The following is a 25,668-nucleotide window of genomic DNA, read 5'->3' on the forward strand; positions in this document are numbered from 1 at the left end:
TAGGACAAGGCCTGTAGCTTGTATGCTAATGCTGTGCTAGTGATGTGGGATAAGCCTAGTCACCATTGTGCTAATGCTGCCATAGCCGTGTGGGACAGTCCTGGTTCCAGGGGTGCTAACAATGTGGTAGTGATGTTGGATGAGCAGGTCACAGGCAAGCTAACACCATGATAACCATGTAGGATGAGTCTAGTAGCCACAGTCACAGACCAGGCTTTACTGGGCGTTATAGGGGTTAACTAGGTACTGGACTGGGCTAACAAAGTTTAGAAATGGGCCAACAGGGTTTTAGACTGGTCAGAGGGAATCTGGCCATTATTTATACAAATAAAGGAGTGTGCGCTATTGTGCACAAACATATATATATATATAGTATATATCAACAATTTATTGTAGAGTTTAAGGCAGTTAATCACTCCCACTCTGAAAGGCTGTGTGTGTGTGTGTTGTCTGCAGAGTTACGAGGGGAGTAAAAAGTGCATTAAATAGAGTGTGAGGAGTTTTATAGAGAGGACTGTGTGTCAGTGTGTGAGTTACAGCCATTTCAGCCACGTGCCGGGGGACACACACCTGTGAACCTGAAACGGAGAAAACACACACACAAAACAGTAAAGAACATTAATACACACTAATACGCTCTATTACTATTACACACTATAATACCGCAACACTCTATAACACACAATTACATATCATAACACAATAACATATGTAAAATTAAAAATGAAATGGAATGTTATTAAGAATGCTAATGTTGATTAAATGTTGAGGTTGTGTTTAAAACCTGAGGTTGAAGTGTTGAGATTGTTTTAATGCTGAGGTTGTGTTTAAGTGCTAAGATCAAGTTTAAATGCTAAGGTTGTTAAATGCTAGTTATGCAATTGATTCAGATGCTGAGAGTGTGTTGACATACTGAGGTTCATTGTGCATCGTACCACTCAGCACTATCTCTCTTAGAAAAGATGAACTTTGATGGGAACAACAAAGAAACCAACCATCACTCTTTTGGAGAAGTTCAGTGGTTTCGACTGGAGTAAAGCTTCACCGGTCAACCAAATCAAGAGTTCTGAGTATAACTGGTGTATCTGGGAGGGGGGTCTAAAATGAAGCAACTTCTGAAACCTCAAACCTAACACGGCCCATTTTTCAACACCATTTTCAAAGTAAAGTGTGGTGGTGGCATCATCATGCTATACAGATGATGTTCCTCAGAGGGGACTGACGGAGGTATGGTGGTGGCAGAATTAAGCCAGGCGGACACTGTGCGATTTTAGCCCAATTTTAAGCCCGATCTGGTCGGATGCGACTGAATTTCATGATCGGGCCAAATTTTAGCTTGATCGTGCGTCGTTTGTCGTGCAGTGTGAGAGGGGAAGCGATGTCAGATTAATTGCCCATACGAGCTGCGAATGAGCAGTCGGACGCGACCAGGGATGTTGTGGAGATACAGGAGAATCTGTGACATTGTTTGGAAATGGTTCCACAAGTGTCATCCAACAAGCCTGAAAAACATAAAGCACATCTGAAGGAAGAACAGGAAAATATCCCTCTCAAACAGAACAAGACTGTTAAAAAAGCTGACAGCTAAAGATGCCTCTACCCAGTACTGGTCTGTAGGGGGGTAGTATTATGTACACAGAATTCCTTTTATTTAGTTTTATTATTTATTGAGTGAACATTTTATTTGGCAGTTTAAGAGATGCAGAGGCTCCATTCAGACTATAGAGTAAACAGAATAATAAATACAAATATGTAGAAAACACACATGCACGCACACACACACACACACACACACACACACACACACACACACACACACACACTGAAAGTGTTTCCAGATTCTAAAAATGTCACCCCTTTCCTCAAAGCTATTTGGCTAAGATGGGACTTCAATTCTGAAACAGAAGTAGTGTAAATCTCTCTTGTTGACAGGGACTGATATTTTTATGGCACCCCACAGAGTTCCCAATCCCACATTCCACCCTGCTTTTAATCACACACAGTAACAGTCTAACACATAAGAATATTGGCCACTTTATTAGAAACACCTGCCTTGTGCTTTCAGTCTCTGGCCACTTTATTAGAAATACCTACCCTCTTGTGCTTCCACTCACTGGCCACTTTAATAGAAACACCCACCCTCTTGAGCTTCCACTCACTGGCCACTTTATTAGAAACACCTACCTTCTTGTGCTTCCACTCACTGGCCACTTTATTAGAAACACCTACCTTCTTGTGCTTCCACTCGCTGGCCACTTTATTAGAAACACTTCCCTTCTTGTTCTTCCACTCACTGGCCACTTTATTAGAAACACCTACCTTCTTGTGCTTCCACTCACTGGCCATTTTATTAGAAACACCTACCTTCTTGTGCTTCCACTCACTGGCCACTTTATTAGAAACACCTACCTTATTGTGCTTCCACTCGCTGGCCACTTTATTAGAAACACTTCCCTTCTTGTTCTTCCACTCACTGGCCACTTTATTAGAAACACCTACCTTCTTGTGCTTCCACTCACTGGCCATTTTATTAGAAACACCTACCTTCTTGTGCTTCCACTCACTGGCCACTTTATTAGAAACACCTACCTTATTGTGCTTCCACTCGCTGGCCACTTTATTAGAAACACTTCCCTTCTTGTTCTTCCACTCACTGGCCACTTTATTAGAAACACCTACCTTCTTGTGCTTCCACTCACTGGCCACTTTATTAGAAACACCTACCTTCTTGTGCTTCTACTCACTGGCCACTTTATTAGAAACACCTACCTTCTTGTGCTTCTACTCACTGGCCACTTTATTAGAAACACCTCCCTTCTTGTACCTCCACGCTCTGAACTGACTGTACGGTGCCAGTTCTGGTTAACCAGTCGGAGCGCAGATGGGAGTTTTACTTACACAAAAGGGTTCTGAGGGCAGAAAGAAAACTGATTGGTTCAGAGAAACAACCAATCAATTTAAAGAAGAGGCGGGGGAAAAGGCAGGATCTGCTAAATGAAAAAAAAGACCGGGCAGTTGGATCCAGCCATCTTTGAGGAGTGAAAAATCACAGTTTTTGAAGGTAAGATGCTTTTATTTTTATTAAAATAATATTAATGTACTGAATAAGAGCTTTTTAAGTTAACTTGAAACAGTAGTGTGAATTTTCAGGCTAATTGGCTAGCAAGATTAGCACAGTATTTTCGATAGTCAGCTAGCCAAAAAATAGCAAAAGTAATTAAGTATTTTTTTTTTATTATTATTTTAAAGAGTTTATTTTGGGAACAGATATGCCTTATTAAATGAACTTAAAATAATAGTGTGCATTATTAGGCTACTGAGCCAGCTAACCTTGCTAGCTAGCAAGTTCAGATACTTAGGTTAGCTAATTAGCTCCATAGTTTAAAGTAGTTTTGATAAGGTCAGCTAGACATTTGTCAGCTATTAAACAATATTCAGTCTGATATAATCTACAATTATATGAAATGAGGGATAAAAATTGCATAGAGGTTGTTAATGTTAGTCAGATAATAGCAGTGTTCAACAGGCTTTAGCTAGCATGCTTGGTATATTTACTCTTGCTTACTTGGATGTGTAGTAGTGTATTAAGTCATACAAACACAACTTGAGAATGGAAAAGTTTTATACTGCTTTACAGGAATTGTAGAAATGTGTCTCGTGCTGTGTTATAAGCCACTGTAACGTTAATATATAGTTTTTTGCTGCTCTGGGGGCAGACGAATTGATCTATTGACATAAAAGACTCTATAACAGTGTTTTTTAACCTGTGGGCCGCACCCCCCAAGTGGGCTGCAGAGGTATTGCAAGCGGGCCATAGGGCAAAATTCTTTTTTTTTTTGTTTGTTTGTTCCTATTTTGCAAAGTAAATATGATTTTCAAATATATAAATAGTTTAGCAAATGTAATTTATAATGTGATGTCAATTAGTACTGATGCACACATTGAATTGTTAAATATAACATAGGTGTACTATAACGCTGCTCTTAGGGCAGCAGAACTTGGTTTTGTTTTAAATTATGAGTTACACAACTGCTTCCAATGTACTGTAAGTTTCGCCTTTATCATCCTGATTATCATCATGATTAATGTTGCATTTTGGGTTAGGAGGATTAAATCATGTATTCACATAGGTTTGTTTAATTGAAGAATATCTGACTACATACAGCGTATTGCTGCTCTTGGAGCAGCAGAATTGAACCATTGGCATAATGACTGTTTCAGATGAGCATTTGAAATTCAGACACAGCATAATGCTGCTCTTGGGGCAGGAAAACTGAAACATGTACAAGATTAGTCTGTAGGGTTAGCATTACCACTTTATATAGAGGCTAACGCTGCTCTTGGGGCAGCAAAGCACTGGTTTAAAATCAGAAGTAATTAACTATATGTTTGGGCTTTTTTATACTGATTAATTTTAATGCAGATTTTGGGTCTGTAAAATTGAGCAACACCAATATTAAATCCTGAAATTTAGCATGTTTATATTATATAAAGAATACTGCTACTCTTGGGTACAGGGTTATGTTCTGGGGGCAGCAGAACAGTAGTTGTAAAGGCGGCGGCAATGTACTATAAATTTGAACTGCATCTTACTGATTTATATTATTGTTCATTTTGGGTCAGTATAATTGATTCCTAGCCATATTTAGCAATAATATATTTTATACCAACTAGTGCTGCTCTTGGGGCAGCAGAACTGTTGTTTATTTGTGCAAATCATGTTAGATTAAAATGTTTTTTAAGGCTGTAGGGTTGGCTTTAAACGTGTTGATTTAGATTATTGCTGCATTTTGGGTTAGGAGGATTAAATCATATATTCACATAGGTTTGTTTAATTGAAGAATATCTGACTACATACAGCGTATTGCTGCTCTTGGAGCAGCAGAATTGAACCATTGGCATAATGACTGTTTCAGATGAGCATTTGAAATTCAGACACAGCATAATGCTGCTCTTGGGGCAGGAAAACTGAAACATGTACAAGATTAGTCTGTAGGGTTAGCATTACCACTTTATATAGAGGCTAACGCTGCTCTTGGGGCAGCAAAGCACTGGTTTAAAATCAGAAGTAATTAACTATATGTTTGGGCTTTTTTATACTGATTAATTTTAATGCAGATTTTGGGTCTGTAAAATTGAGCAACACCAATATTAAATCCTGAAATTTAGCATGTTTATATTATATAAAGAATACTGCTACTCTTGGGTACAGGGTTATGTTCTGGGGGCAGCAGAACAGTAGTTGTAAAGGCGGCGGCAATGTACTATAAATTTGAACTGCATCTTACTGATTTATATTATTGTTCATTTTGGGTCAGTATAATTGATTCCTAGCCATATTTAGCAATAATATATTTTATACCAACTAGTGCTGCTCTTGGGGCAGCAGAACTGTTGTTTATTTGTGCAAATCATGTTAGATTAAAATGTTTTTTAAGGCTGTAGGGTTGGCTTTAAACGTGTTGATTTAGATTATTGCTGCATTTTGGGTTAGGAGGATTAAATCATATATTCACATAGGTTTGTTTAATTGAAGAATATCTGACTACATACAGCGTATTGCTGCTCTTGGAGCAGCAGAATTGAACCATTGGCATAATGACTGTTTCAGATGAGCATTTGAAATTCAGACACAGCATAATGCTGCTCTTGGGGCAGGAAAACTGAAACATGTACAAGATTAGTCTGTAGGGTTAGCATTACCACTTTATATAGAGGCTAACGCTGCTCTTGGGGCAGCAAAGCACTGGTTTAAAAATCAGAAGTAATTAACTATATGTTTGGGCTTTTTTATACTGATTAATTTTAATGCAGATTTTGGGTCTGTAAAATTGAGCAACACCAATATTAAATCCTGAAATTTAGCATGTTTATATTATATAAAGAATACTGCTACTCTTGGGTACAGGGTTATGTTCTGGGGGCAGCAGAACAGTAGTTGTAAAGGCGGCGGCAATGTACTATAAATTTGAACTGCATCTTACTGATTTATATTATTGTTCATTTTGGGTCAGTATAATTGATTCCTAGCCATATTTAGCAATAATATATTTTATACCAACTAGTGCTGCTCTTGGGGCAGCAGAACTGTTGTTTATTTGTGCAAATCATGTTAGATTAAAATGTTTTTTAAGGCTGTAGGGTTGGCTTTTATCATGCTGATCATATTCACATAGAATCCTTTAATTGAGCAATACTCTACTATATACAGGGTATTGTATTGTACTGTAAAATTGAGCAATACCCATATTGAATCCTGAAGTTTAGCATTAGTGTATTATATACCGAGAACTGTAATACATATTAGTGTAGTTTAGTTTTTGGACATTATATACATGATATAAGCTGTTAGAATATTCAAAAAATGGTGGTTTGATATGCTGTATTTTCTTTAGACACTGAAACTATGATTAAAATTATGTTTTACCAATTCTAATCTTGCCTCATTGTGTTTTAGGGAATTATTGAGAAAATGAATGGTAAGTATGAAACATTTCATTATCACACCTACACTATTAATTATAAGTTAATTTAAGGTAAACAATGTTAAGACCGTTGGTATCCTTATCAAAATACTGTATACAAGAGCTGCTGTACATAGCAATACATATGCCTGTAGGCTATGTTTTAATCTAGAAAAAATATAATTTGTTAAAAAAAATAGAATGTTAGGCTAGTATTTTAATAATCAAACTAAAATATTATAAATATTACAACTTTTTTCTTTTGCAGTGTTACAAGATTTGAGGTCAGGAGGACTTTATATACAGGATGCAAGACTTGGAAGTGTTGGGCCTTATCCACTTTACATGGAAAGTTTTGAAACCCTTGTGGAGTGCAACAAAGTATCTGACGAGGTATTTGTTCCTCATTTCTATATTCTGTTCATTATTCCATATGCGCTTGTAAACAGTTAACTGTGGCACAATCCCAAAATCAGAAACATTTATGCACATGGTATCGGATGTTGGTTTAGGAGCCTTGTTGGCGATAGACAAAAGACTATCCAGATTTTCAGCAAAAGGTTTAGAAGGTTTGCAGAAAGTATGGGACAAAATGACACCTAAAACACTTCATCGTTTGGTACCCTTGGGGCCATATCGTAGCAGGGCACGTGGCGTGGCAAGTTACCATCGTATACCCAGTCAACAGTCTATTTTTACGCCTTGCACACACGTCCTTAAAATAGCGTTGGACTTTTGGAATATATTATCGCTAATGGGCATGGTGGTCTGGAAATGATGTGTGTTCAGGTAAATTTCTGGCGTGTTTCTATTTTGGCTGCGGAAAAAAGCATTGCGCGTCTAATCCGGTGAAACCCGACTAAAATCAACAGTCAGTCGCGCGCACGCAGAGCTGGATCACGATCACCACGAGCACTGCGCTCCCCATTCACTATACCACACACCATCACTTCTTTACCACAGAAAAATAAACCTCACCCAGAGCCTTAATTAAGAGAATTAAAACATGCCGTTAGAGCTGCGCAAGGCGTAATTTTTGCTCCCTCACGACACAGGACATGCCCCTAAATCCAGCTGCACAAAGTGCAATTAACTAGTGCACTATAGATCACTATAGGGCCCTTGGTGTCAAATGTCTTGGTGTCAAAAGTGTTGTAAGAAGGAATGGCAATGTTACAAAGTGTGATGCAATGTGTTGCAGGCCTAAAGTGCAGGAGTGGACGTATATATACAAATGACAAATGTGATGAGATAAAACATGAAATATCTTGGGTTCATACTGTCTGCATTGATAGTTTAACATTATTCTTCAAACATCACTGTTTCTTGAAATACCGGCCTGGGCTCCAAAAATATTTGTCAACACAAAACTACATGCATCTCTCACTTTTAGAAGTTTTTTCCTGATTGTTTTTTAACTATCTTTCTTTGTTCTTTTTCCTCAGATCATGGATGCCTTGTTCCATCTGTTCAGCATGGTAATAGATTGTTAAATCCTATGAATGACAATATATGACAATACTTAATCATTATTTTCTGGGTATTAAGATAGCATGAGTGGAGAGCACTTGTCAAATGTGCGTTTCTTTACAAAGAAGTGTAATTAGCCCGGTTTTAATGAAACTGGTTCATGCGAAATCATCAAACCAAAAGTTATTTAATATTACAAATCTGTGAGTGGCAAAAGTATGTAAAGCTTTGTTTTCAGTATCTGGTGTTGCCCCTTGTGCAACAATAACTCCAAATAAAAGTTTACTATAACTGCAGATTAGTCCTGCATATCGGCTTGGAGGAATTTTAGCCTGGTCCTCCATACTAAACATATTTGGCTGTGTTATGTTGGTGTGTTTCTTTTTCTATAAACTGCTGCTTTAGCTCTGCTTACAACATTTCTACTGTATTAAGATCAGCACCACTGTCAATATCAATAATAAATTATTTTTAATAATAGATAGAGTTTTGGTAAGTTTCTATAAATCAAAAATCCCAGCAGTGCCACAAACAGTGAGTTTGATGAGTTTACATAAACTAATTCCACTAAAGCAGGGCTAATTACACTTCTTTGCAAAGAAATAAAATAACTTGACTTGTTCCCCATATTACCTTTAAGGACATGTTAATCATAATTAAAAAGATCAGCCTCTGATTCACAAAAACTTGCACATCCTGTTCTACTCCAGGAAAAGGTTGGCTACCTTGTATTGAAAACAAAACCCAATTGCAAACATTTGCTTTGTTTTCACTTACTGTAAAGCATTTGTAATTAAGTCACATAAGTAAGCATTCTGTGTACATATTTTTTTTTCTAGAAGCGACCAGGTATACTAGCAATCAATGCTCATACTCTGTCTCATATTCTTGATGGGGGAGCAAGGGCAAGGAGCCATTATTTTATCAAGGTAAACTTTTTTAACTTGCATTTTCTTGCTTTATTTGCATAGACTCACACTATTTTATATGAAGTTATATAAAATTATATTTCAGTTTTACATTGTTTTTGTTTTCTCTTCAACTAAGAGGAACATCTTTAAAAACACAAGGGAGGTTATTGGTCCTTACTTGGAACACGGGAATCACTGGACTTTTTTTGTAAGTTAATAAATGAAAGTTTTGATTTACATAGTACTACATGGTTCAACATGCAAATGTGTTAATAACTGCTTAAATGCATGATACTGACACACTCATAAAGTCACTCATTTGCAAAAGTCATGCAGTACTTGCTATTTAATTAAAAGCATTTTGTTGGCAAAATAAGATCCTTGATTGTAGAAATGTCTCATTCATTCATATTCAAAATTTCTTTATAGCACTGCAGTTTTGTAGATCGTACTATAACATATCTCAATTCGCTTGGGGAACAGGATCAGCAATATGATAAAATTAAAAACAACTGGAGGTAGGAAGAAAGATTTTATATATATCTGTAAAATAAGTGTTTGAAATATATATTTTTCAAACACTAGTTTTACAGAGATACATATTTGCCATGTATGCTTACATTCCAGCACATTTGCTGCAGCAAAAGGCTACCACGGACCATGGAAAAGGACAACAAGGAACCATTCTCTTCAGAGTGATTCTATTTCCTGTGGAGTTTTCACAGCTGTGGTGAAATATTTATTGTTGTTTATATTATTATTAGCTGAATGAGTAAGCAAATAGTTTTGGCAATATAGTGTGTATATAGGGTAAAATAATGGTAGTTTTTGGGAACATATTTTGCAAAAACTACAGTTGTGTAAATTGTTTATGCCAGTTGCATGTTTTTTTACAGTGGAAATTTGTAATAGGATCAAAAGACCATCTAATCTAAAAATATTTTTACACTTGTAAAACAAGCTAAACAAAAAAAATGTATTAGACTGCTGTAATTGATTGCAATTATCATCTTTGTAGTTTGCTGAGACATTTCTGGAAGGGGAAGAGGGGTATCTTACATGCCCACCAGTACATGAAGAAAGACAACGATTGGGTCTGCTTCTTTTCAAGTCACTTGGCAAGTATAATATATATTCACATATTAACAGTGTATGCCCCAGTTGATTCACTCCAAAGGCAAACTGTGCAATGCTCAGAAAAACATAAAAAAAAAACAAGAGCTACGTGTCTGACTATACAGGTCTCAGGAAGCATGTTAAATTTGTTTCTAAAAAGAACATGACAGCAAAGCCTAATAAACAAACCACAAGGCTTTTAAAACAGTGTCCAGCCATTACACCAAATTAGAGATGTGGACCTGGGCAACTTATAGTCAACCATGAACTGTGTATACCAAAGTATTCTACAGTCAAATGTGAGGCCATCTATCAAACAGCTAAAGTCAAGAGTTGGTATTCCAGGAAAAAACTAAACTACAACAGAATTGCTGAAAAAGAAAAAAATGAAGGTGCCAATATGTAATTTGTAATTGGTTTCTTATGTGAGTACATATGTTTAGGTTCCTTGCTGTTTTAATCCTAGTAAATAAATTTATTTTGTGTTTTAGATAGGTCAGGTGTTTGTGGCATTTGTCATAAAACAGTGTCTAAGAAGAGCAAGGCAAGTGATGCAGTTTTACACCTTTTAATACATAATATAAACATTACAGATTCTGTAATTCTAACCTTGAGTAAAATTTATTTTCTTACTAAACTTGAAATTAACCTTGAAAAAAAGATTAATTAATTGTGGAGAAATAAAAATAAACTTGATGTAATCATTTATAATGTTTTTTTCTAGGACAAATGCTTAACATGTTTAGCAAATATCCATGCAAAATGTCTACCTGTGAATCCAGAGGACAGCAAGTGTCTTTTTTGCAAAGGTACTAAATTTTAGTGTAAATAACTTATAATGAACATAAAATGTGACATTTGAGTCAAATAATGAAAAATGTATGCTTTCATAATAGTATTCGCAATAGGATTCTCAATTCCTTGAGATCCACTACTATATACTATAATATGAAGTGATAGGCTCTCTAAAGTTTTTTTTTTCTCTTAGCCTTTGTTATTTTTCAAATGTTGTTTGTTTACTATTTAAAAGATTCAATTATTGAGTTTTGCATTTAATAGGGCAGGAAAGAAGAAATCCAGTTAAGGTAGAGGAGAGTACAGGACAAAGCAACCAAGACAACACAGGAGTTCAGGAAATAGTCAGTTCAGGACAAAATTATGATAAAGTTCAAAGAGAAGATGATCCAGGACAAAGCAACAAAGACTATACAGCTCTTCATGGAGAAGACAGTTCAAGACAAAGCAGCAGAGACAAAGAAGCTGAGGGAGAAGACAGTTCAGGACAAAGCAGCAGAGACAAAGAAGCTGAGGGAGAGGACAGTTCAGGACAAAGCAGCAGAGACAAAGAAGCTGAGGGAGAGGACAGTTCAGGACAAAGCAGCAGAGACAAAGAAGCTGAGGGAGAAGACAGTTCAGGACAAAGCAGCAGAGACAAAGAAGCTGAGGGAGAGGACAGTTCAGGACAAAGCAGCAGAGACAAAGAAGCTGAGGGAGAGGACAGTTCAGGACAAAGCTGCAGAGACAAAGAAGCTGAGGGAGAAGATATTTCAGGACAAAGCAGCAGAGACAAAGAAGCTGAGGGAGAAGATATATCAGGACAAAGCAGCAGAGACAAAGAAGCTGAGGGAGAGGACAGTTCAGGACAAAGCAGCAGAGACAAAGAAGCTGAGGGAGAGGACAGTTCAGGACAAAGCAGCAGAGACAAAGAAGCTGAGGGAGAAGATATATCAGGACAAAGCAGCAGAGACAAAGAAGCTGAGGGAGAAGATATATCAGGACAAAGCAGCAGAGACAAAGAAGCTGAGGGAGAGGACAGTTCAGGACAAAGCAGCAGAGACAAAGAAGCTGAGGGAGAAGATATATCAGGACAAAGCAGCAGAGACAAAGAAGCTGAGGGAGAAGACAGTTCAGGACAAAGCAGCAGAGACAAAGAAGCTGAGGGAGAAGACAGTTCAGGACAAAGCAGCAGAGACAAAGAAGCTGAGGGAGAAGACAGTTCAGGACAAAGCAGCAGAGACAAAGAAGCTGAGGGAGAAGATATATCAGGACAAAGCAGCAGAGACAAAGAAGCTGAGGGAGAAGATATATCAGGACAAAGCAGCAGAGACAAAGAAGCTGAGGGAGAAGATATATCAGGACAAAGCAGCAGAGACAAAGAAGCTGAGGGAGAAGATATTTCAGGACAAAGCAGCAGAGACAAAGAAGCTGAGGGAGAAGATATATCAGGACAAAGCAGCAGAGACAAAGAAGCTGAGGGAGAAGATATTTCAGGACAAAGTCCAGGAGATCAGACAAGTAAATAGAAAATTAGATGACTAGAGTAACTGGCCCAAACTTTAAACTTCTGCTCAATTCAAGGGCGTTAATGTTGTGTTAATTTGTTGTATACAAATCTTCTAAAACAATTTTGTTTTGGAATAGTTTTTACACATGATGTAGTACATTTTTGGAATGTGTTTTCATTCCAAATAGAAGAGTAGTAAAGTAGAATATGATGGGTCTTCCAGGTAAATTATTCTAACCAAAAGCATTGCCTGGTTGGATCTTAAGCCATCTTTGTATTTGCATATTACCTTTTAGCAGTCCTAGAAACGCTTAATGCTGTCATATATGACTGGACAAACAACAGGTCCGTTTAGCACTCCATGTCTTATAAAAAATAAGTTTTGGTAATTGTTGAAAATGATTAAATCTGATTGTAAAATAATTTTAAGCAAATTCCTTATCATTGTTGGGTATTGTCAAGTATCACAGAACTAGGAACTATAACTTCTTAAACTGTAATTTACTACTGCCACAGAAACTTTACTAACCTCATTTGAAAAAAAAAACGTTAATTTTAAAAAGTAAGGTCATTGCACAGCAATATTAGATTAGATGTAGCAACATTCATATTTTGACTGAATTACTTATAATTCAGATGATTCCGTTATATTTGGGAGGAGCATGTTCACAGGACTAAATGTACTTTTTATTTTTATTTTTTTTAATAATTTTATTTCTAATTTTTCCCTTTTTCTCCCCAATTTACAAGGCCAATTACCCAACCCACTTGTTAGGACTCCCCCCATCACTAGTAATGCCCCAACACACCAGGAGGGTGAGACTAACACATGCTTCCTCCGATACATGTGAAGCCTGCATGAGCTGAGGTTCGAACCTGCGACCTCCTGCTCATAGTGGCAGCGCTTAGACCGCTGGACCACTCGGTGCCCCTACTTTTTATTTTTTACTGGGCTTATCCAGAGACATCAAGTTATGGATAAAGCAATTCATTTGCCTACATTTATTTGAATTGTCTTATTTGTTTTACAGAAGGATTCATCGTGGAAAGTGTTTTAAAAGTATCAGACTTCCACCAAACAAAAAGGTACATTTTAATTAATTAACATTCTATTCAATTACCTGTTTCTTTTTCCAGTTCCATTTGTGTTGAAATCGCAGTTATTAAATAAATGAATTGATATGTTTCGAGTCATTTTTCCCCAATCCTGTGCATCCTATGCATTTTATTAAGCACCCCAGCTTCCTCAAGATCATAGATATATTATTGATATTTCAGATACCTGGTCACAACTGATGAACTGCAGAGAAGATGTGCTCAACCGGAGAGCTACTCTGCAAACACTGTGGTGGCTTATCTAAGAAAGGCCAAAGGTCAAAAAAGAAACATAGAACAGAAGTTGGCAGAGTTGGAGGTGAATCCTTCAAAACGCACAAAGTTAACTTCACTGTGCTCCAAACTTTGTGAAGGTACACACACAAATACACACACACACACACACCCTGACACACATATTATTATGATATATATTTGTACATATTTTAATTCTAACATCAAAAATTATGTTCTTTGCGATGACTTTGTTTTAGATGAATGTCGTGACCTGGCTGATGATATAACATATTTGGCAGCTAAATTCATACCCCAGAAGAAAGTGGGTCAAGCCTTGTTAGAGGATGGAAATGTCCACGAAGGCATGGCCAAAACAGAGGACTGCAGGTAAGTTAATTTACAAAATCTAAAGGTATATAATTATAGACTAAGGTGTTGGCTGTTCATGTACTGGTGTCACCGTGAAACTTTAATGTGTTTAGAGTTTTTAAATAATTATCTGCCATTCTTGGTACACATAAATGCTGATAAATATTCACTTGTATTAATTTTTGTATAGTTTAAAGTGTACTTTTTAAAAAAAACTTTTACTTTAAGCCTAATTCAATAAGTCAACAACTTTATTTAATTATTTGGTCCAAAAAATAACTATAGCTGAGCTCTGTAATAAACATTTTTCAATGAATATAAGATAAAATTAAGCAATATCATTATTAAAAGTACCCCATCTTCATATCATCAAATATCAAATCATCATAGTAAAAAATAGTAATTACCACCAGTAATAATGTGCAATTTAATGAAAGGTTAATGATTTATTTGGATCAGTAATTATATTCTATATTATACTCTGTTGAGGACCATATGGGGGTGTCTGTCACCGCTGTCAAACAGAAAAACTCACAGTGGTGAAAAAAATCTACTCTCTCACATAGTATTTCATGAGTTGTTACATTAGCCATCTTATTTCCCCTCTGTTTGCTAGCTGCTTCAGATATCTAGTTTGTTTAATCTAATGTAATTTTTTTTTATAAAACTTAGAGTGTTGACATGTTATGATTGTGACAGTAGCAGTGTCCAAAAATATGAATTTAAGTTTAAGAGAAAACAGGAAACGTTCAGGAGCTTACGTGATCTTGAAACATGCTGTAGAGCTTAAGGTTTGAATATGGGGTCCTCAGAAATGTAGCTGACCTTGTAGTTTCCTGATTGTATTGCTTTTTATAAATATCTTATGGAGGTGTTGAATATGTAGAACAAATTAAGCAACCCCAAAATAATCATGTGGTAAAGATATTATTTAATTCAATTATTACTTTTAGAGTTTTAATAAATTGAAATGAAAATCTCCTAACAGAGGACAACTGATTTTGTAGGTAATAGCCCAGCATATAATCATTTAATAATCATTATATAAATTATTAATTAAAACTAAACCTATAAAACATCCTTATATATTTTCAAAAGAGCCCCTGATTATAACCTTGATTGTTTTTATTCGTGAAAATGTTTTTCATTTCCAACAGAATTTGCATTTTTCTTAGTGATGCAAATTCTCAAGAATCAGTGACATACAACATTTGCTATCAAGTTTAACTGGAAGGATAAACATTGTTTTTGTTTTTATCATTTGCAGAAAGACCCTAAAAGCTGTGGAAAAAGCTTTGGAGACGAACTGGCATACATTTGACCTGGCAACTCACGGTCTTGGGCCTGCAGTTATAAAAGGCACTTTTGAATTAATTGATGCATGTCTTAAAGAGAAAATGAAAGCATTACAATCATGAATTAGAACCAATTTCAACTGTTTTGTCTGCTTACATTATGTTCATAGTTATATACACTAGCTTCATGCTTGAAACCTTGTTATATGCCTACTAACTACAATATGTGTTGGTTACTTTGTTGCTAAAAATACATTTGGGATTGTTTTTTTTACTTTGTTATGTACGTATTTTAGTTTTTGAATATTGTTTTTGTGTGTACAATGTAATTGTAAATAAAGATTTACAATCCTTTTTATTATTTGTTTATTTTATTTTTCCACCATATTGGAGAATCCCAGTGTGAAGCAGTTGGTAAATCAAATAAACAAATCAAATACATTTGAAAGAGCTTCTCAGTAAATCCAAACATGACACAATTGTGGTACTCCACACAGTAGGAATTATGAAAACTCATCTAAATCAAGGTATTTCCAAAACAAGTACATTGTACAATTCTATGCAATTACAAAGTTGACTACTTGGGGGTTTTGCAGATGTTTTTAAAAGAGAATCTCAACTCAACTATAAATTAGCAGCTCATAGTTAACTTACAGGAATTTCATTATCATTTGTTGAAAACATCTTATGATTCTAACACGTTTGCCTCTTTTTCTTTTCAAATACTGCAATAGAAAGAGGGCTTCTTATATTTCTGACAGTGGTAGTTATTAACTTAAAACAATTACAATTGACAGATAATGCATTCTATACATCTCATTAAAGTGTCTCAAGAACTTGACATCAACATTCATTGTAAACCACTTGCATATTATTACAATGTTAAAACCTTGTATCTCCTAAAGAGCAGCTTGAAGATGGAGAAAACTCTTTTTACATTTAGCTCAATTTTACTAATTTTTTTTTTTTCCCTCTGCTTTTCCGTTTACAAATGTAATTCATAGTGACAGCTTTTTGTGCTTTCTTTATCCTTTGCCGATAGGCATGTAGTGCTGTTGTTCTTCTTTTTCTAGACAGACTACAAAAGTTTGAAAAAACAAGCTTATGTGCCCTCTCGACTGTCTTGTACAGTTCTTCATTCTTAGTGTACTTGTCTGATTGACTCCATTTAATAAGGTCTGTTAGCATGGTCTGCAAGTCAGCCTTTGACTTTATCATGGGTGTTTTGTGGCAAACTGGATCATTTGAGATCAGCTCACAAGGTGTCTGCGCCAAGAAGAGGATGCTACGAACCAAAACACAGACACATTTCTCACCATAACTATTTGCTACACATGTACACAAGTTTGAACTTCTGTGATTTATAGTTCCTGAACTCCCATCACTGTGAAAGACTGTGAGGGTTTCCTCATCTGAAAAGTATGAATGACTGCTAATTATTTTTTTAGCAACAGAATTCCTGATGTCCTGAATGTCTATTCCTTGTTGCTGTGCAACTGTTTTTGAGAAAACAATGTGTTTACACATGGCACCACTTTTGGATCTTCTGCAGTCACATTTAACCATCACCAAATCAACTGTGTTATTCTGTGCACCTGTATCAGGTGGAACAACACATGTTCCATTTTCATTAATTGTACATTTTGAATCAAGCCCTTTCTCAATCATACTTTTGACAGCATTAGAAAAGTCTTCAGTGTTGGCTCCCTTGATCCGTCCAATTTCTGCCAAGTCTTCCATGTAACTTAAAATAACACAGAGAGAATCAGTCATTACATATGGAAATGTGTGAAAAAAGTAATAAAGAACAGAAAATAATAAAATAATAGAATAGTTTAATTACCAATAATATTTCTGGAGATCTCCACACAGCAAGCGAAGCAGCTGATCAATCCGCCGGTTTGTGTTTCCCTTTAGAAACTGATATTTAATTGTAAGGAAGAATCTATGTAAGAAACATAAAAGAAGTGTTGATTAAAGGTGTGTTTTTTGAAATGGTTTTCAAAAACTTTATTGAACTGGGGTGGGTTTCCCGAAAACGATCAGTCTTAGTGAATAACGAATGACGTGAGTAAAGAACAAGCCAGTTCTCCGAGTGTTTCCCAAAGAGCTTCGCAAAGCGAAAATTAACAAACAAGTTTAAAGAAGTCTCAGTCGAACCAAAAACATTGATTCAACACTGCCAAATATCCAGTATTTATTCACTATTACACCCTAAAAACGTAGAAATGTGTTGTAATCATCAACATTATACATATTCTGAAATTTTAATTTAGATGTACTTTGGCATTGAAAAAATACTCCTAAAGATACATATGAATAATGAATAATCAAAAATCAAATCTATTTTAAAACATTAAACTTGTTTACTATTATTAATATGTATTACATAAATATATATTATATTAATTCATATTATTAATGTTAATTGATTTATTATTATTAATAATAATGATAGTAATAATAAAATAATATTATAATACGTATACATATGTTCCTGTATGTCTATATGTGTATATGTCTCTATATATTTATTCCTGTAAATAAATAAATTAACACACACACACACACATATATATATATATACTATATTAGATTTATATAGCATAATTATTATTTATTATATAAATATAGTTTTCTCAGCGTCTCCTGGAGTTCCTGGAGGTGCTGAACAATAGTCGCTGCTGAGCTCCAGCTCACCTCAAATCACCATCTCAGTTCATCAGGTTTAGGTCAGGAGATTGTGAAGGCCATATACCTTTTTGTTTACTAGATAATGGAAATATATTTTGTTGTGCTGTAATTCCCGGCCTGGTGGGAATTATGTATAGGAGCGTGTATGCCACAGTAACCGCCACGATACAGAATGCACAGACTTGGATACAGCAGCTTTTCTTAGACCGTGAGCATCATCTGCAGGAATTAATTGGTTGCATTAATTGCTGCATTAATATCAAGAACTCTAACATTGCTAATCTGTATTTTACTAATTTATTTATGTGTGTAATTGTTCAATTCCAATATGCCCAGTTAGACTACAAGCTACAGTTGGCATTATAATATAATATAATATAATATAATAGATTCAACCACAGAAATAATACTTTTTCTCCCTCAAAATTGGCGGTCCCTGGTGCTTAAAGTGCTGAACTGCAAGCAAAATCCCCTTTAAGTAGAATGTTATGAATAACGACTGGGTCAGGTTACTCGTTAATCTGCGAGCGAGTTTACGTAGTACTTTAGTTACGCACCGGTTTGGGAAACACTCTTTAATTAACGATCAATCTTAAGTACGAGTTAACGAAGTTCTTAGCGTTACGAAGCTTTCGGGAAACCAACCCCTGTTCTTTTTGAAGCAGAATGAGGGTGCAACATATAGTGCTGGGAAAAAAGTATTTGCCACTTACAGATTTCTTTTGGTTTTGCTTTTTTTGTCATGCTTACCTTTTTCAGATTAACAAGCTAATTTTAATATCAGACAAAGTAAAATTCTAATATACAATTCATATTTTTACTTTGTCTAAACATTTTTTTTTTCTATTAGAGATGTATGTTGTACACTCATTCTGTCTCTGAAAAATAGGTATCACTACATTTCCATAAAATTATGTGTGTATATAAATATCAGACCACAGCAATGCGTAAAGACAACATTATGACATATGCTGTTTTTAAGAGCAGCATGTTTTAGTGAGCCAATACTAATTGTTGTCAAATTTTACAATAAGTATTGCCATTACTAATATACCATAAAATTTGTAGAAGCAGGCTCTATCAGTATAAAGTGATTAAAATAGCAAATTATTGCAATAAATAAACCAATATACAACTCTGTACCTTTCTGCTTTGTTGTTGGTTTCACTGTTCTCATGACTGAATGACCTGCCAAAATTGGACCACAGCTGTCCACAAGAAATCCACTGAGGCTTCAAGTAGGCGGTTACATGTGAACTGCCAAGGTAGGAATCCAGCTCCTTGCATTTTACGTCGGCTGTGTTGATGAACTCCTCTTCCTGAAAAACACAGGAACACATATTATAATAGGTACAATCTTGCAAAACATTCAATGTAAAAGTTTTAATAAGTTAAAGGGCATCTAAGTAAATCTGAAGACAAACTTTATTTTACAAACAAGAGATGAATAATGTGAAAAGAATTTTATTCAAATATTTAACTACTTATATCAAGTACAAAAGTACATCTTACCGTTAGGCACACCTTCATTGCTGCCATTGCCTGAATGACCATGTTTCTTTGGTCCACTGGAAGGTTTCCTCCATCTCTCTTTACCAACCACCTGTGTACTGCCTATTTGGTAAATTAAATTTAAAAAAATATTGAATGATCAATATTTATATCATTTTTTTAAATAGTAAAACAATGCATTTCTTGTATGCATATTGTAGTGAATACCCTAAACCAGGCATCCACACAGATCTAAACCACACCTGGATGGATCCATTATATGGGTAGGGTAATGGACTAAATTTATCCAAATTATTTAGGTATTTGAAAAAGCCATCATACACAAACCGTTCTCCTTTTCTAGATGTAACTACACGCTTACTGATTAATTAATCTAAATTATTTGAACTTAATCACATTCATCACTTTCTGTTGAGAAAGTATTTTAAATTGTACAATTTAAATGAATTAGCTGAGGGGCAAATAATTTAATAAATAGCGGGTATAGACTTAAAATCTCCCTGTAATGAGCCTCAGTCAGTAACAGATGTTGTAACACTGTACATCTCTTACACAACTAGACTAATTTAGTATAGCTGCACCTTTATTTACCTAAACATTACAAAACTATTATAGAAGATGAGCACACAAACCGGAGGCTATTTTCAGGAGATTCTACAATACTCAAATATGTCTTAAAGAGTAATTAAATATGCTGCTCTCTTATATAAATCCCATTCCAATGAAGTTGGGGCGTTGTGTAAAACATAAATAAAAACATAATACAATGATTGCAAAGTCTTTTCAAACTATATTCAACTTAATACACTACAAACTCAAGTTGAAATGTTTAAACAGAAATGAAATATGAAATGTTTAAACAGATAAACTTCATTGTTTTTTACATATTCACTCATTTGATGGCTGCAACACTTTCCAAAAAAGGGGCAACAAAAGACTGGGAAAACTAAGGAATGCTCAAAAAAACAGGTGAACAGGTTAACTGGAAACAGATGAGTGTCATAATTAGTTATAAAGGGATCATCCCTGAAATGCTTAGTTGTTCACAAGCAAGGTTCATGATCTAACAGTCCAACAGTTTAAGAATGTTTCTCAATATGAAATTGCAAAGGGATTTTATCAACAGCCCATGATATCATCAAATGATTCAGAAAATCTGGAGAAATCCCTGCAAGTAAGTGACAAGGCCCAAAACGACAAAAGTGCATGGGTAATCTGCACATATCTAAAGCTCCATTAAAGCTGAAAGGTACATACAGGTTTTGGAGCTGCCATCCAAGCGATATATTTTTCAGGGACATCCTGCTTTTTACAGAAAGACAATGCAGAGCCACATTCTGCACATGTTACAACAGCATGGCTTCATAGTAAAAGAGTGCGGGTAATAGACTGGCCTGCCTGCAGTCCAGACCCGTCTCCCATTGAAAATGTGTGGCACATTTTAAAGCACTAAATACAACAATGTAGACCCCAGACTGTTGAACAGCTGAAATTGTACATCAAGCAAAAATGGGAAAGAATTACACCTACAAAGATTTAACTATTATTGTCCTCAGTTTCCAAATGCTTACTGAGTGTTTTTAAAGGAAAGGTGATGTAACACAGTGGTAAACATGTCCCTTTCCCAACTCTTATTTGGAACATGTTGCAGCATCAAATTCAAAATGAGTAAATATATATATTTAAAAAAGAATGTATCCGTTTTGTTTTTTGTAGCGTATTGAATGTAGGTTAAAAAGGATTTGCAAATCATTGTATTGTTTTTATATATGTTCTACACAACATCCAACTTCATTGAAATTGGAGTTGTAATAAAATATTCCTACTAGTTTATTAGAGAATTAAATTATCAGTAATGATAATAGTAATATATACATACAATTTCATGCAAAACTTTCTGAATGTCAGTAGCCGTTGCCATCCAAATGTTTTCTAATGTATACCTGCAGAACATGAAACCAGCATATGAGGACCTTTGCTGAAGGAAAAACCTGTGCTATTGCCTTGAGCTCTTTTAGGTCCTTGTCAACCATCACTGACCTACAGAGGAATGAAAAGAGAATAGAGAGAGAGGATACAAAATTTAATCCATATTTCAATATAAATGAAAAGCAATATATATATAAACCTTTGCGCAGTAGACATGCCAAGTTTACATATATCACCATAAATATCAAAAGTAAATGCAAAAACTAAAAGTGAAACAACACTAATAAGTCACTAGGCTCTGTTAAAAAAGTTAAATACCCCACAATTGGCAAAATTATTCATGTTTAAAAAAATAACTTACTCTGACAGCACTAAAAATGCATCATTTAAATGAATGTTAACCTCAATGGAGTTTTAGCAAATAACAATACATATCTCTGGTCAATAAACTGAAAAATCTGATCAAAAGCAATAGGATACTAACCTGGGATAAAAACCAGGGTTAGAGCTAGAAAGCTTTTCTAGACAGAGAGAGAGTGTGGCTGCTGATTCCTCACTGACTATGAAGTATGCAAATGGAACTCCTCTACCAATGCTGTTGCTCAGAAGAAGTGCATAGAATGCATAGCCATACGAAGTTATGCTTTTGTAGGTGGCGTCCATGAACATCATGGGATGTGGATGTAATTTCAGGAGTTCTTTTTGCCAGGGAGTCTGCACTACAATTATCAATGGATTTTCTTCACTTAAAGGCTGATAAAAAGAAATGTTTTCTTTCAGCTCTGATGTGGCTAGAATATCCACACTGACACTATCATTCACGTCAGGAAAAAATAGTGCATTTATGCTCTTTTTGATTGTTCTTATGTCTTCTGGTGTAACATAATAACGACGATTGTGTTTGTCTACATGTCCATGACGTTCTGCCCAATCAACACTCTTTAAAAGTGTTTCAGAAACTGACAGACCCTGCTCAAGCCACATTTCAATGAAACCTAGTAGCTCTGGGTCAACAGGGTTTTTTACACCCTCTTCTTGAATGTCAACATCATGTCCATGGTGTTTTAACATTTTGTTCACAACAGCACCTGTAAATGCAGCATCTCTTATTATTCTAAAAGACACATAGGCCCCACAAGAGTTGGCCCTGGTTTGTGTTGGTTTTCCTTTGCTCTTTCCAGTTGGTTTGCTGGACCGCTCACATGCGTAGTAATAGTAGTTCTTGTGAGTACATACAGGAGATTTAAAGTAGCTCTGAGTTTCATCTTCCAATTTCTTGATATAAGATTTCATGAAGTCCCATTGCTCGTCAAAAACAACTACTTCTTGTATGACATCAGGATCTGTAACCTTCTTCAGCTTTCGTCTAACACCTTTAATCCAGATATTCTCCATTTTCTTTCCTAAACAAAAAACAAAACAAAACATGAAAACAAAAAAATAGTACCATTACTTCTATACAGGAGTTACAGTGCCCATTTCATTTTTTTTCTTACAAAAGGTTGGCCATTATGCCAGTAGCAAAGCACATGATTTAAAGCCAAACACACTATTGATAGATATTACCATGGTTCAGTTATGACCCAATGAATATGAATCAATAAGATGTAGTTCAAACATATAGTTAATTACTTCTGATTTTTAAACCAGTGCTTTGCTGCCCCAAGAGCAGCGTTAGCCTCTATATAAAGTGGTAATGCTAACCCTACAGACTAATCTTGTACATGTTTCAGTTTTCCTGCCCCAAGAGCAGCATTATGCTGTGTCTGAATTTCAAATGCTCATCTGAAACAGTCATTATGCCAATGGTTCAATTCTGCTGCTCCAAGAGCAGCAATACGCTGTATGTAGTCAGATATTCTTCAATTAAACAAACCTATGTGAATATATGATTTAATCCTCCTAACCCAAAATGCAGCAATAATCTAAATCAACACGTTTAAAGCCAACCCTACAGCCTTAAAAAACATTTTAATCTAACATTATTTGCACAAATAAACAACAGTTCTGCTGCCCCAAGAGCAGCACTAGTTGGTATAAAATATATTATTGCTAAATATGGCTAGGAATCAATTATACTGACCCAAAATGAACAATAATATAAATCAGTAAGATGCAGTTCAAATTTATAGTACATTGCCGCCGCCTTTACAACTACTGTTCTGCTGCCCCCAGAACATAACCCTGTACCCAAGAGTAGCAGTATTCTTTATATAATATAAACATGCTAAATTTCAGGATTTAATATTGGTGTTGCTCAATTTTACAGACCCAAAATCTGCATTAAAATTAATCAGTATAAAAAAGCCCAAACATATAGTTAATTACTTCTGATTTTAAACCAGTGCTTTGCTGCCCCAAGAGCAGCGTTAGCCTCTATATAAAGTGGTAATGCTAACCCTACAGACTAATCTTGTACATGTTTCAGTTTTCCTGCCCCAAGAGCAGCATTATGCTGTGTCTGAATTTCAAATGCTCATCTGAAACAGTCATTATGCCAATGGTTCAATTCTGCTGCTCCAAGAGCAGCAATACGCTGTATGTAGTCAGATATTCTTCAATTAAACAAACCTATGTGAATACATGATTTAATCCTCCTAACCCAAAATGCAACATTAATCATGATGATAATCAGGATGATAAAGGCGAAACTTACAGTACATTGGAAGCAGTTGTGTAACTCATAATTTAAAACAAAACCAAGTTCTGCTGCCCTAAGAGCAGCGTTATAGTACACCTATGTTATATTTAACAATTCAATGTGTGCATCAGTACTAATTGACATCACATTATAAATTACATTTGCTAAACTATTTATATATTTGAAAATCATATTTACTTTGCAAAATAGGAACAAACAAACAAAAAAAAAAAGAATTTTGCCCTATGGCCCGCTTGCAATACCTCTGCAGCCCACTTGGGGGGTGCGGCCCACAGGTTAAAAAACACTGTTATAGAGTCTTTTATGTCAATAGATCAATTCGTCTGCCCCCAGAGCAGCAAAAAACTATATATTAACGTTACAGTGGCTTATAACACAGCACGAGACACATTTCTACAATTCCTGTAAAGCAGTATAAAACTTTTCCATTCTCAAGTTGTGTTTGTATGACTTAATACACTACTACACATCCAAGTAAGCAAGAGTAAATATACCAAGCATGCTAGCTAAAGCCTGTTGAACACTGCTATTATCTGACTAACATTAACAACCTCTATGCAATTTTTATCCCTCATTTCATATAATTGTAGATTATATCAGACTGAATATTGTTTAATAGCTGACAAATGTCTAGCTGACCTTATCAAAACTACTTTAAACTATGGAGCTAATTAGCTAACCTAAGTATCTGAACTTGCTAGCTAGCAAGGTTAGCTGGCTCAGTAGCCTAATAATGCACACTATTATTTTAAGTTCATTTAATAAGGCATATCTGTTCCCAAAATAAACTCTTTAAAATAATAATAAAAAAAAAATACTTAATTACTTTTGCTATTTTTTGGCTAGCTGACTATCGAAAATACTGTGCTAATCTTGCTAGCCAATTAGCCTGAAAATTCACACTACTGTTTCAAGTTAACTTAAAAAGCTCTTATTCAGTACATTAATATTATTTTAATAAAAATAAAAGCATCTTACCTTCAAAAACTGTGATTTTTCACTCCTCAAAGATGGCTGGATCCAACTGCCCGGTCTTTTTTTTCATTTAGCAGATCCTGCCTTTTCCCCCGCCTCTTCTTTAAATTGATTGGTTGTTTCTCTGAACCAATCAGTTTTCTTTCTGCCCTCAGAACCCTTTTGTGTAAGTAAAACTCCCATCTGCAGTCGGAGCACAGTGTTGTGGTTGTGAATTAATCACTACAGTCCAGACTGGTCACTCCCACGTCTGTGAACAACACACTTACCCTGCTCCACCAGTACATTCAGCCAGCCTAATAACAGCTTTACCGGGTTGTGACAAAGGCCGTAAGCAAATTGTGAGATTACAGGCCAAAAATATATTAATTCCTTAATTATTTCAGCACTGAGCTCATTACCATATTTATAATAACTGCAGACTGGGTGTTTTAGTGTTGAGTTTACTGATGCTCAAATTTCCTGTCACTAATTCATTCAAATACACTGTGACCTCACTCCCATCACACCACACTGACCAGTACATTCAGCTATTTTAAGAAACAGACAGACTGATATTAACACAGTTATTACAGTCTAATAAACCTAACCGTTCAGGGTGTGGAGGCCGCAGACAGGGTCCAAACTAGACACATAGAGCTTTCAGTGCCCAGCC

At 35.5% G+C, this 25,668-nt stretch overlaps 3 protein-coding genes across 5 annotated transcripts; 2 read left to right on the plus strand and 1 right to left on the minus strand.

Moving 5' to 3' along the window:
- The first annotated feature begins 2,883 nt into the window (after positions 1-2,883).
- Positions 2,884-10,135, plus strand: LOC125803930 (uncharacterized). 2 transcript variants are annotated; one of them, XM_049482715.1, is made up of 9 exons: positions 2,884-3,061; positions 6,458-6,479; positions 6,733-6,857; positions 7,910-7,942; positions 8,774-8,863; positions 8,982-9,053; positions 9,275-9,363; positions 9,473-9,575; positions 9,864-10,135. In XM_049482715.1, the coding sequence occupies exons 2-9, from the start codon at positions 6,473-6,475 to the stop codon at positions 10,008-10,010; spliced, it is 666 nt and encodes a 221-aa protein (XP_049338672.1). In that variant the 5' UTR covers positions 2,884-3,061; positions 6,458-6,472; the 3' UTR covers positions 10,011-10,135. The 2 variants fall into 2 exon arrangements, with proteins under 2 accessions (XP_049338672.1, XP_049338673.1); XM_049482716.1 differs by lacking the exons at positions 9,275-9,363; positions 9,473-9,575.
- Positions 10,136-10,224: 89 nt separating this feature from the next.
- Positions 10,225-15,599, plus strand: LOC125804024 (uncharacterized). The gene is made up of 9 exons (XM_049483129.1): positions 10,225-10,243; positions 10,453-10,505; positions 10,686-10,770; positions 11,021-12,256; positions 12,996-13,061; positions 13,277-13,331; positions 13,524-13,714; positions 13,835-13,964; positions 15,214-15,599. Exons 1-9 carry the CDS (start codon positions 10,225-10,227, stop codon positions 15,362-15,364), a joined length of 1,986 nt encoding a protein of 661 aa, XP_049339086.1. The 3' UTR covers positions 15,365-15,599.
- On the minus strand, positions 15,594-25,195 carry LOC125803929 (uncharacterized). Of its 2 annotated transcripts, XM_049482714.1 has the most exons (7): positions 25,017-25,195; positions 21,861-22,779; positions 21,391-21,487; positions 19,448-19,549; positions 19,079-19,254; positions 17,085-17,186; positions 15,594-16,985 (listed from the first exon to the last, which is right to left on the minus strand). In XM_049482714.1, the coding sequence occupies exons 2-7, from the start codon at positions 22,769-22,771 to the stop codon at positions 16,181-16,183; spliced, it is 2,193 nt and encodes a 730-aa protein (XP_049338671.1). In that variant the 5' UTR covers positions 22,772-22,779; positions 25,017-25,195; the 3' UTR covers positions 15,594-16,180. The 2 variants fall into 2 exon arrangements, with proteins under 2 accessions (XP_049338671.1, XP_049338670.1); XM_049482713.1 differs by lacking the exon at positions 25,017-25,195 and having other exon boundaries at positions 21,861-23,320.
- Positions 25,196-25,668: the final 473 nt, after the last annotated feature.

This window comes from Astyanax mexicanus, chromosome 8 (genome assembly GCF_023375975.1).
Source record: "Astyanax mexicanus isolate ESR-SI-001 chromosome 8, AstMex3_surface, whole genome shotgun sequence".
NCBI lineage: Eukaryota > Metazoa > Chordata > Actinopteri > Characiformes > Acestrorhamphidae > Astyanax > Astyanax mexicanus.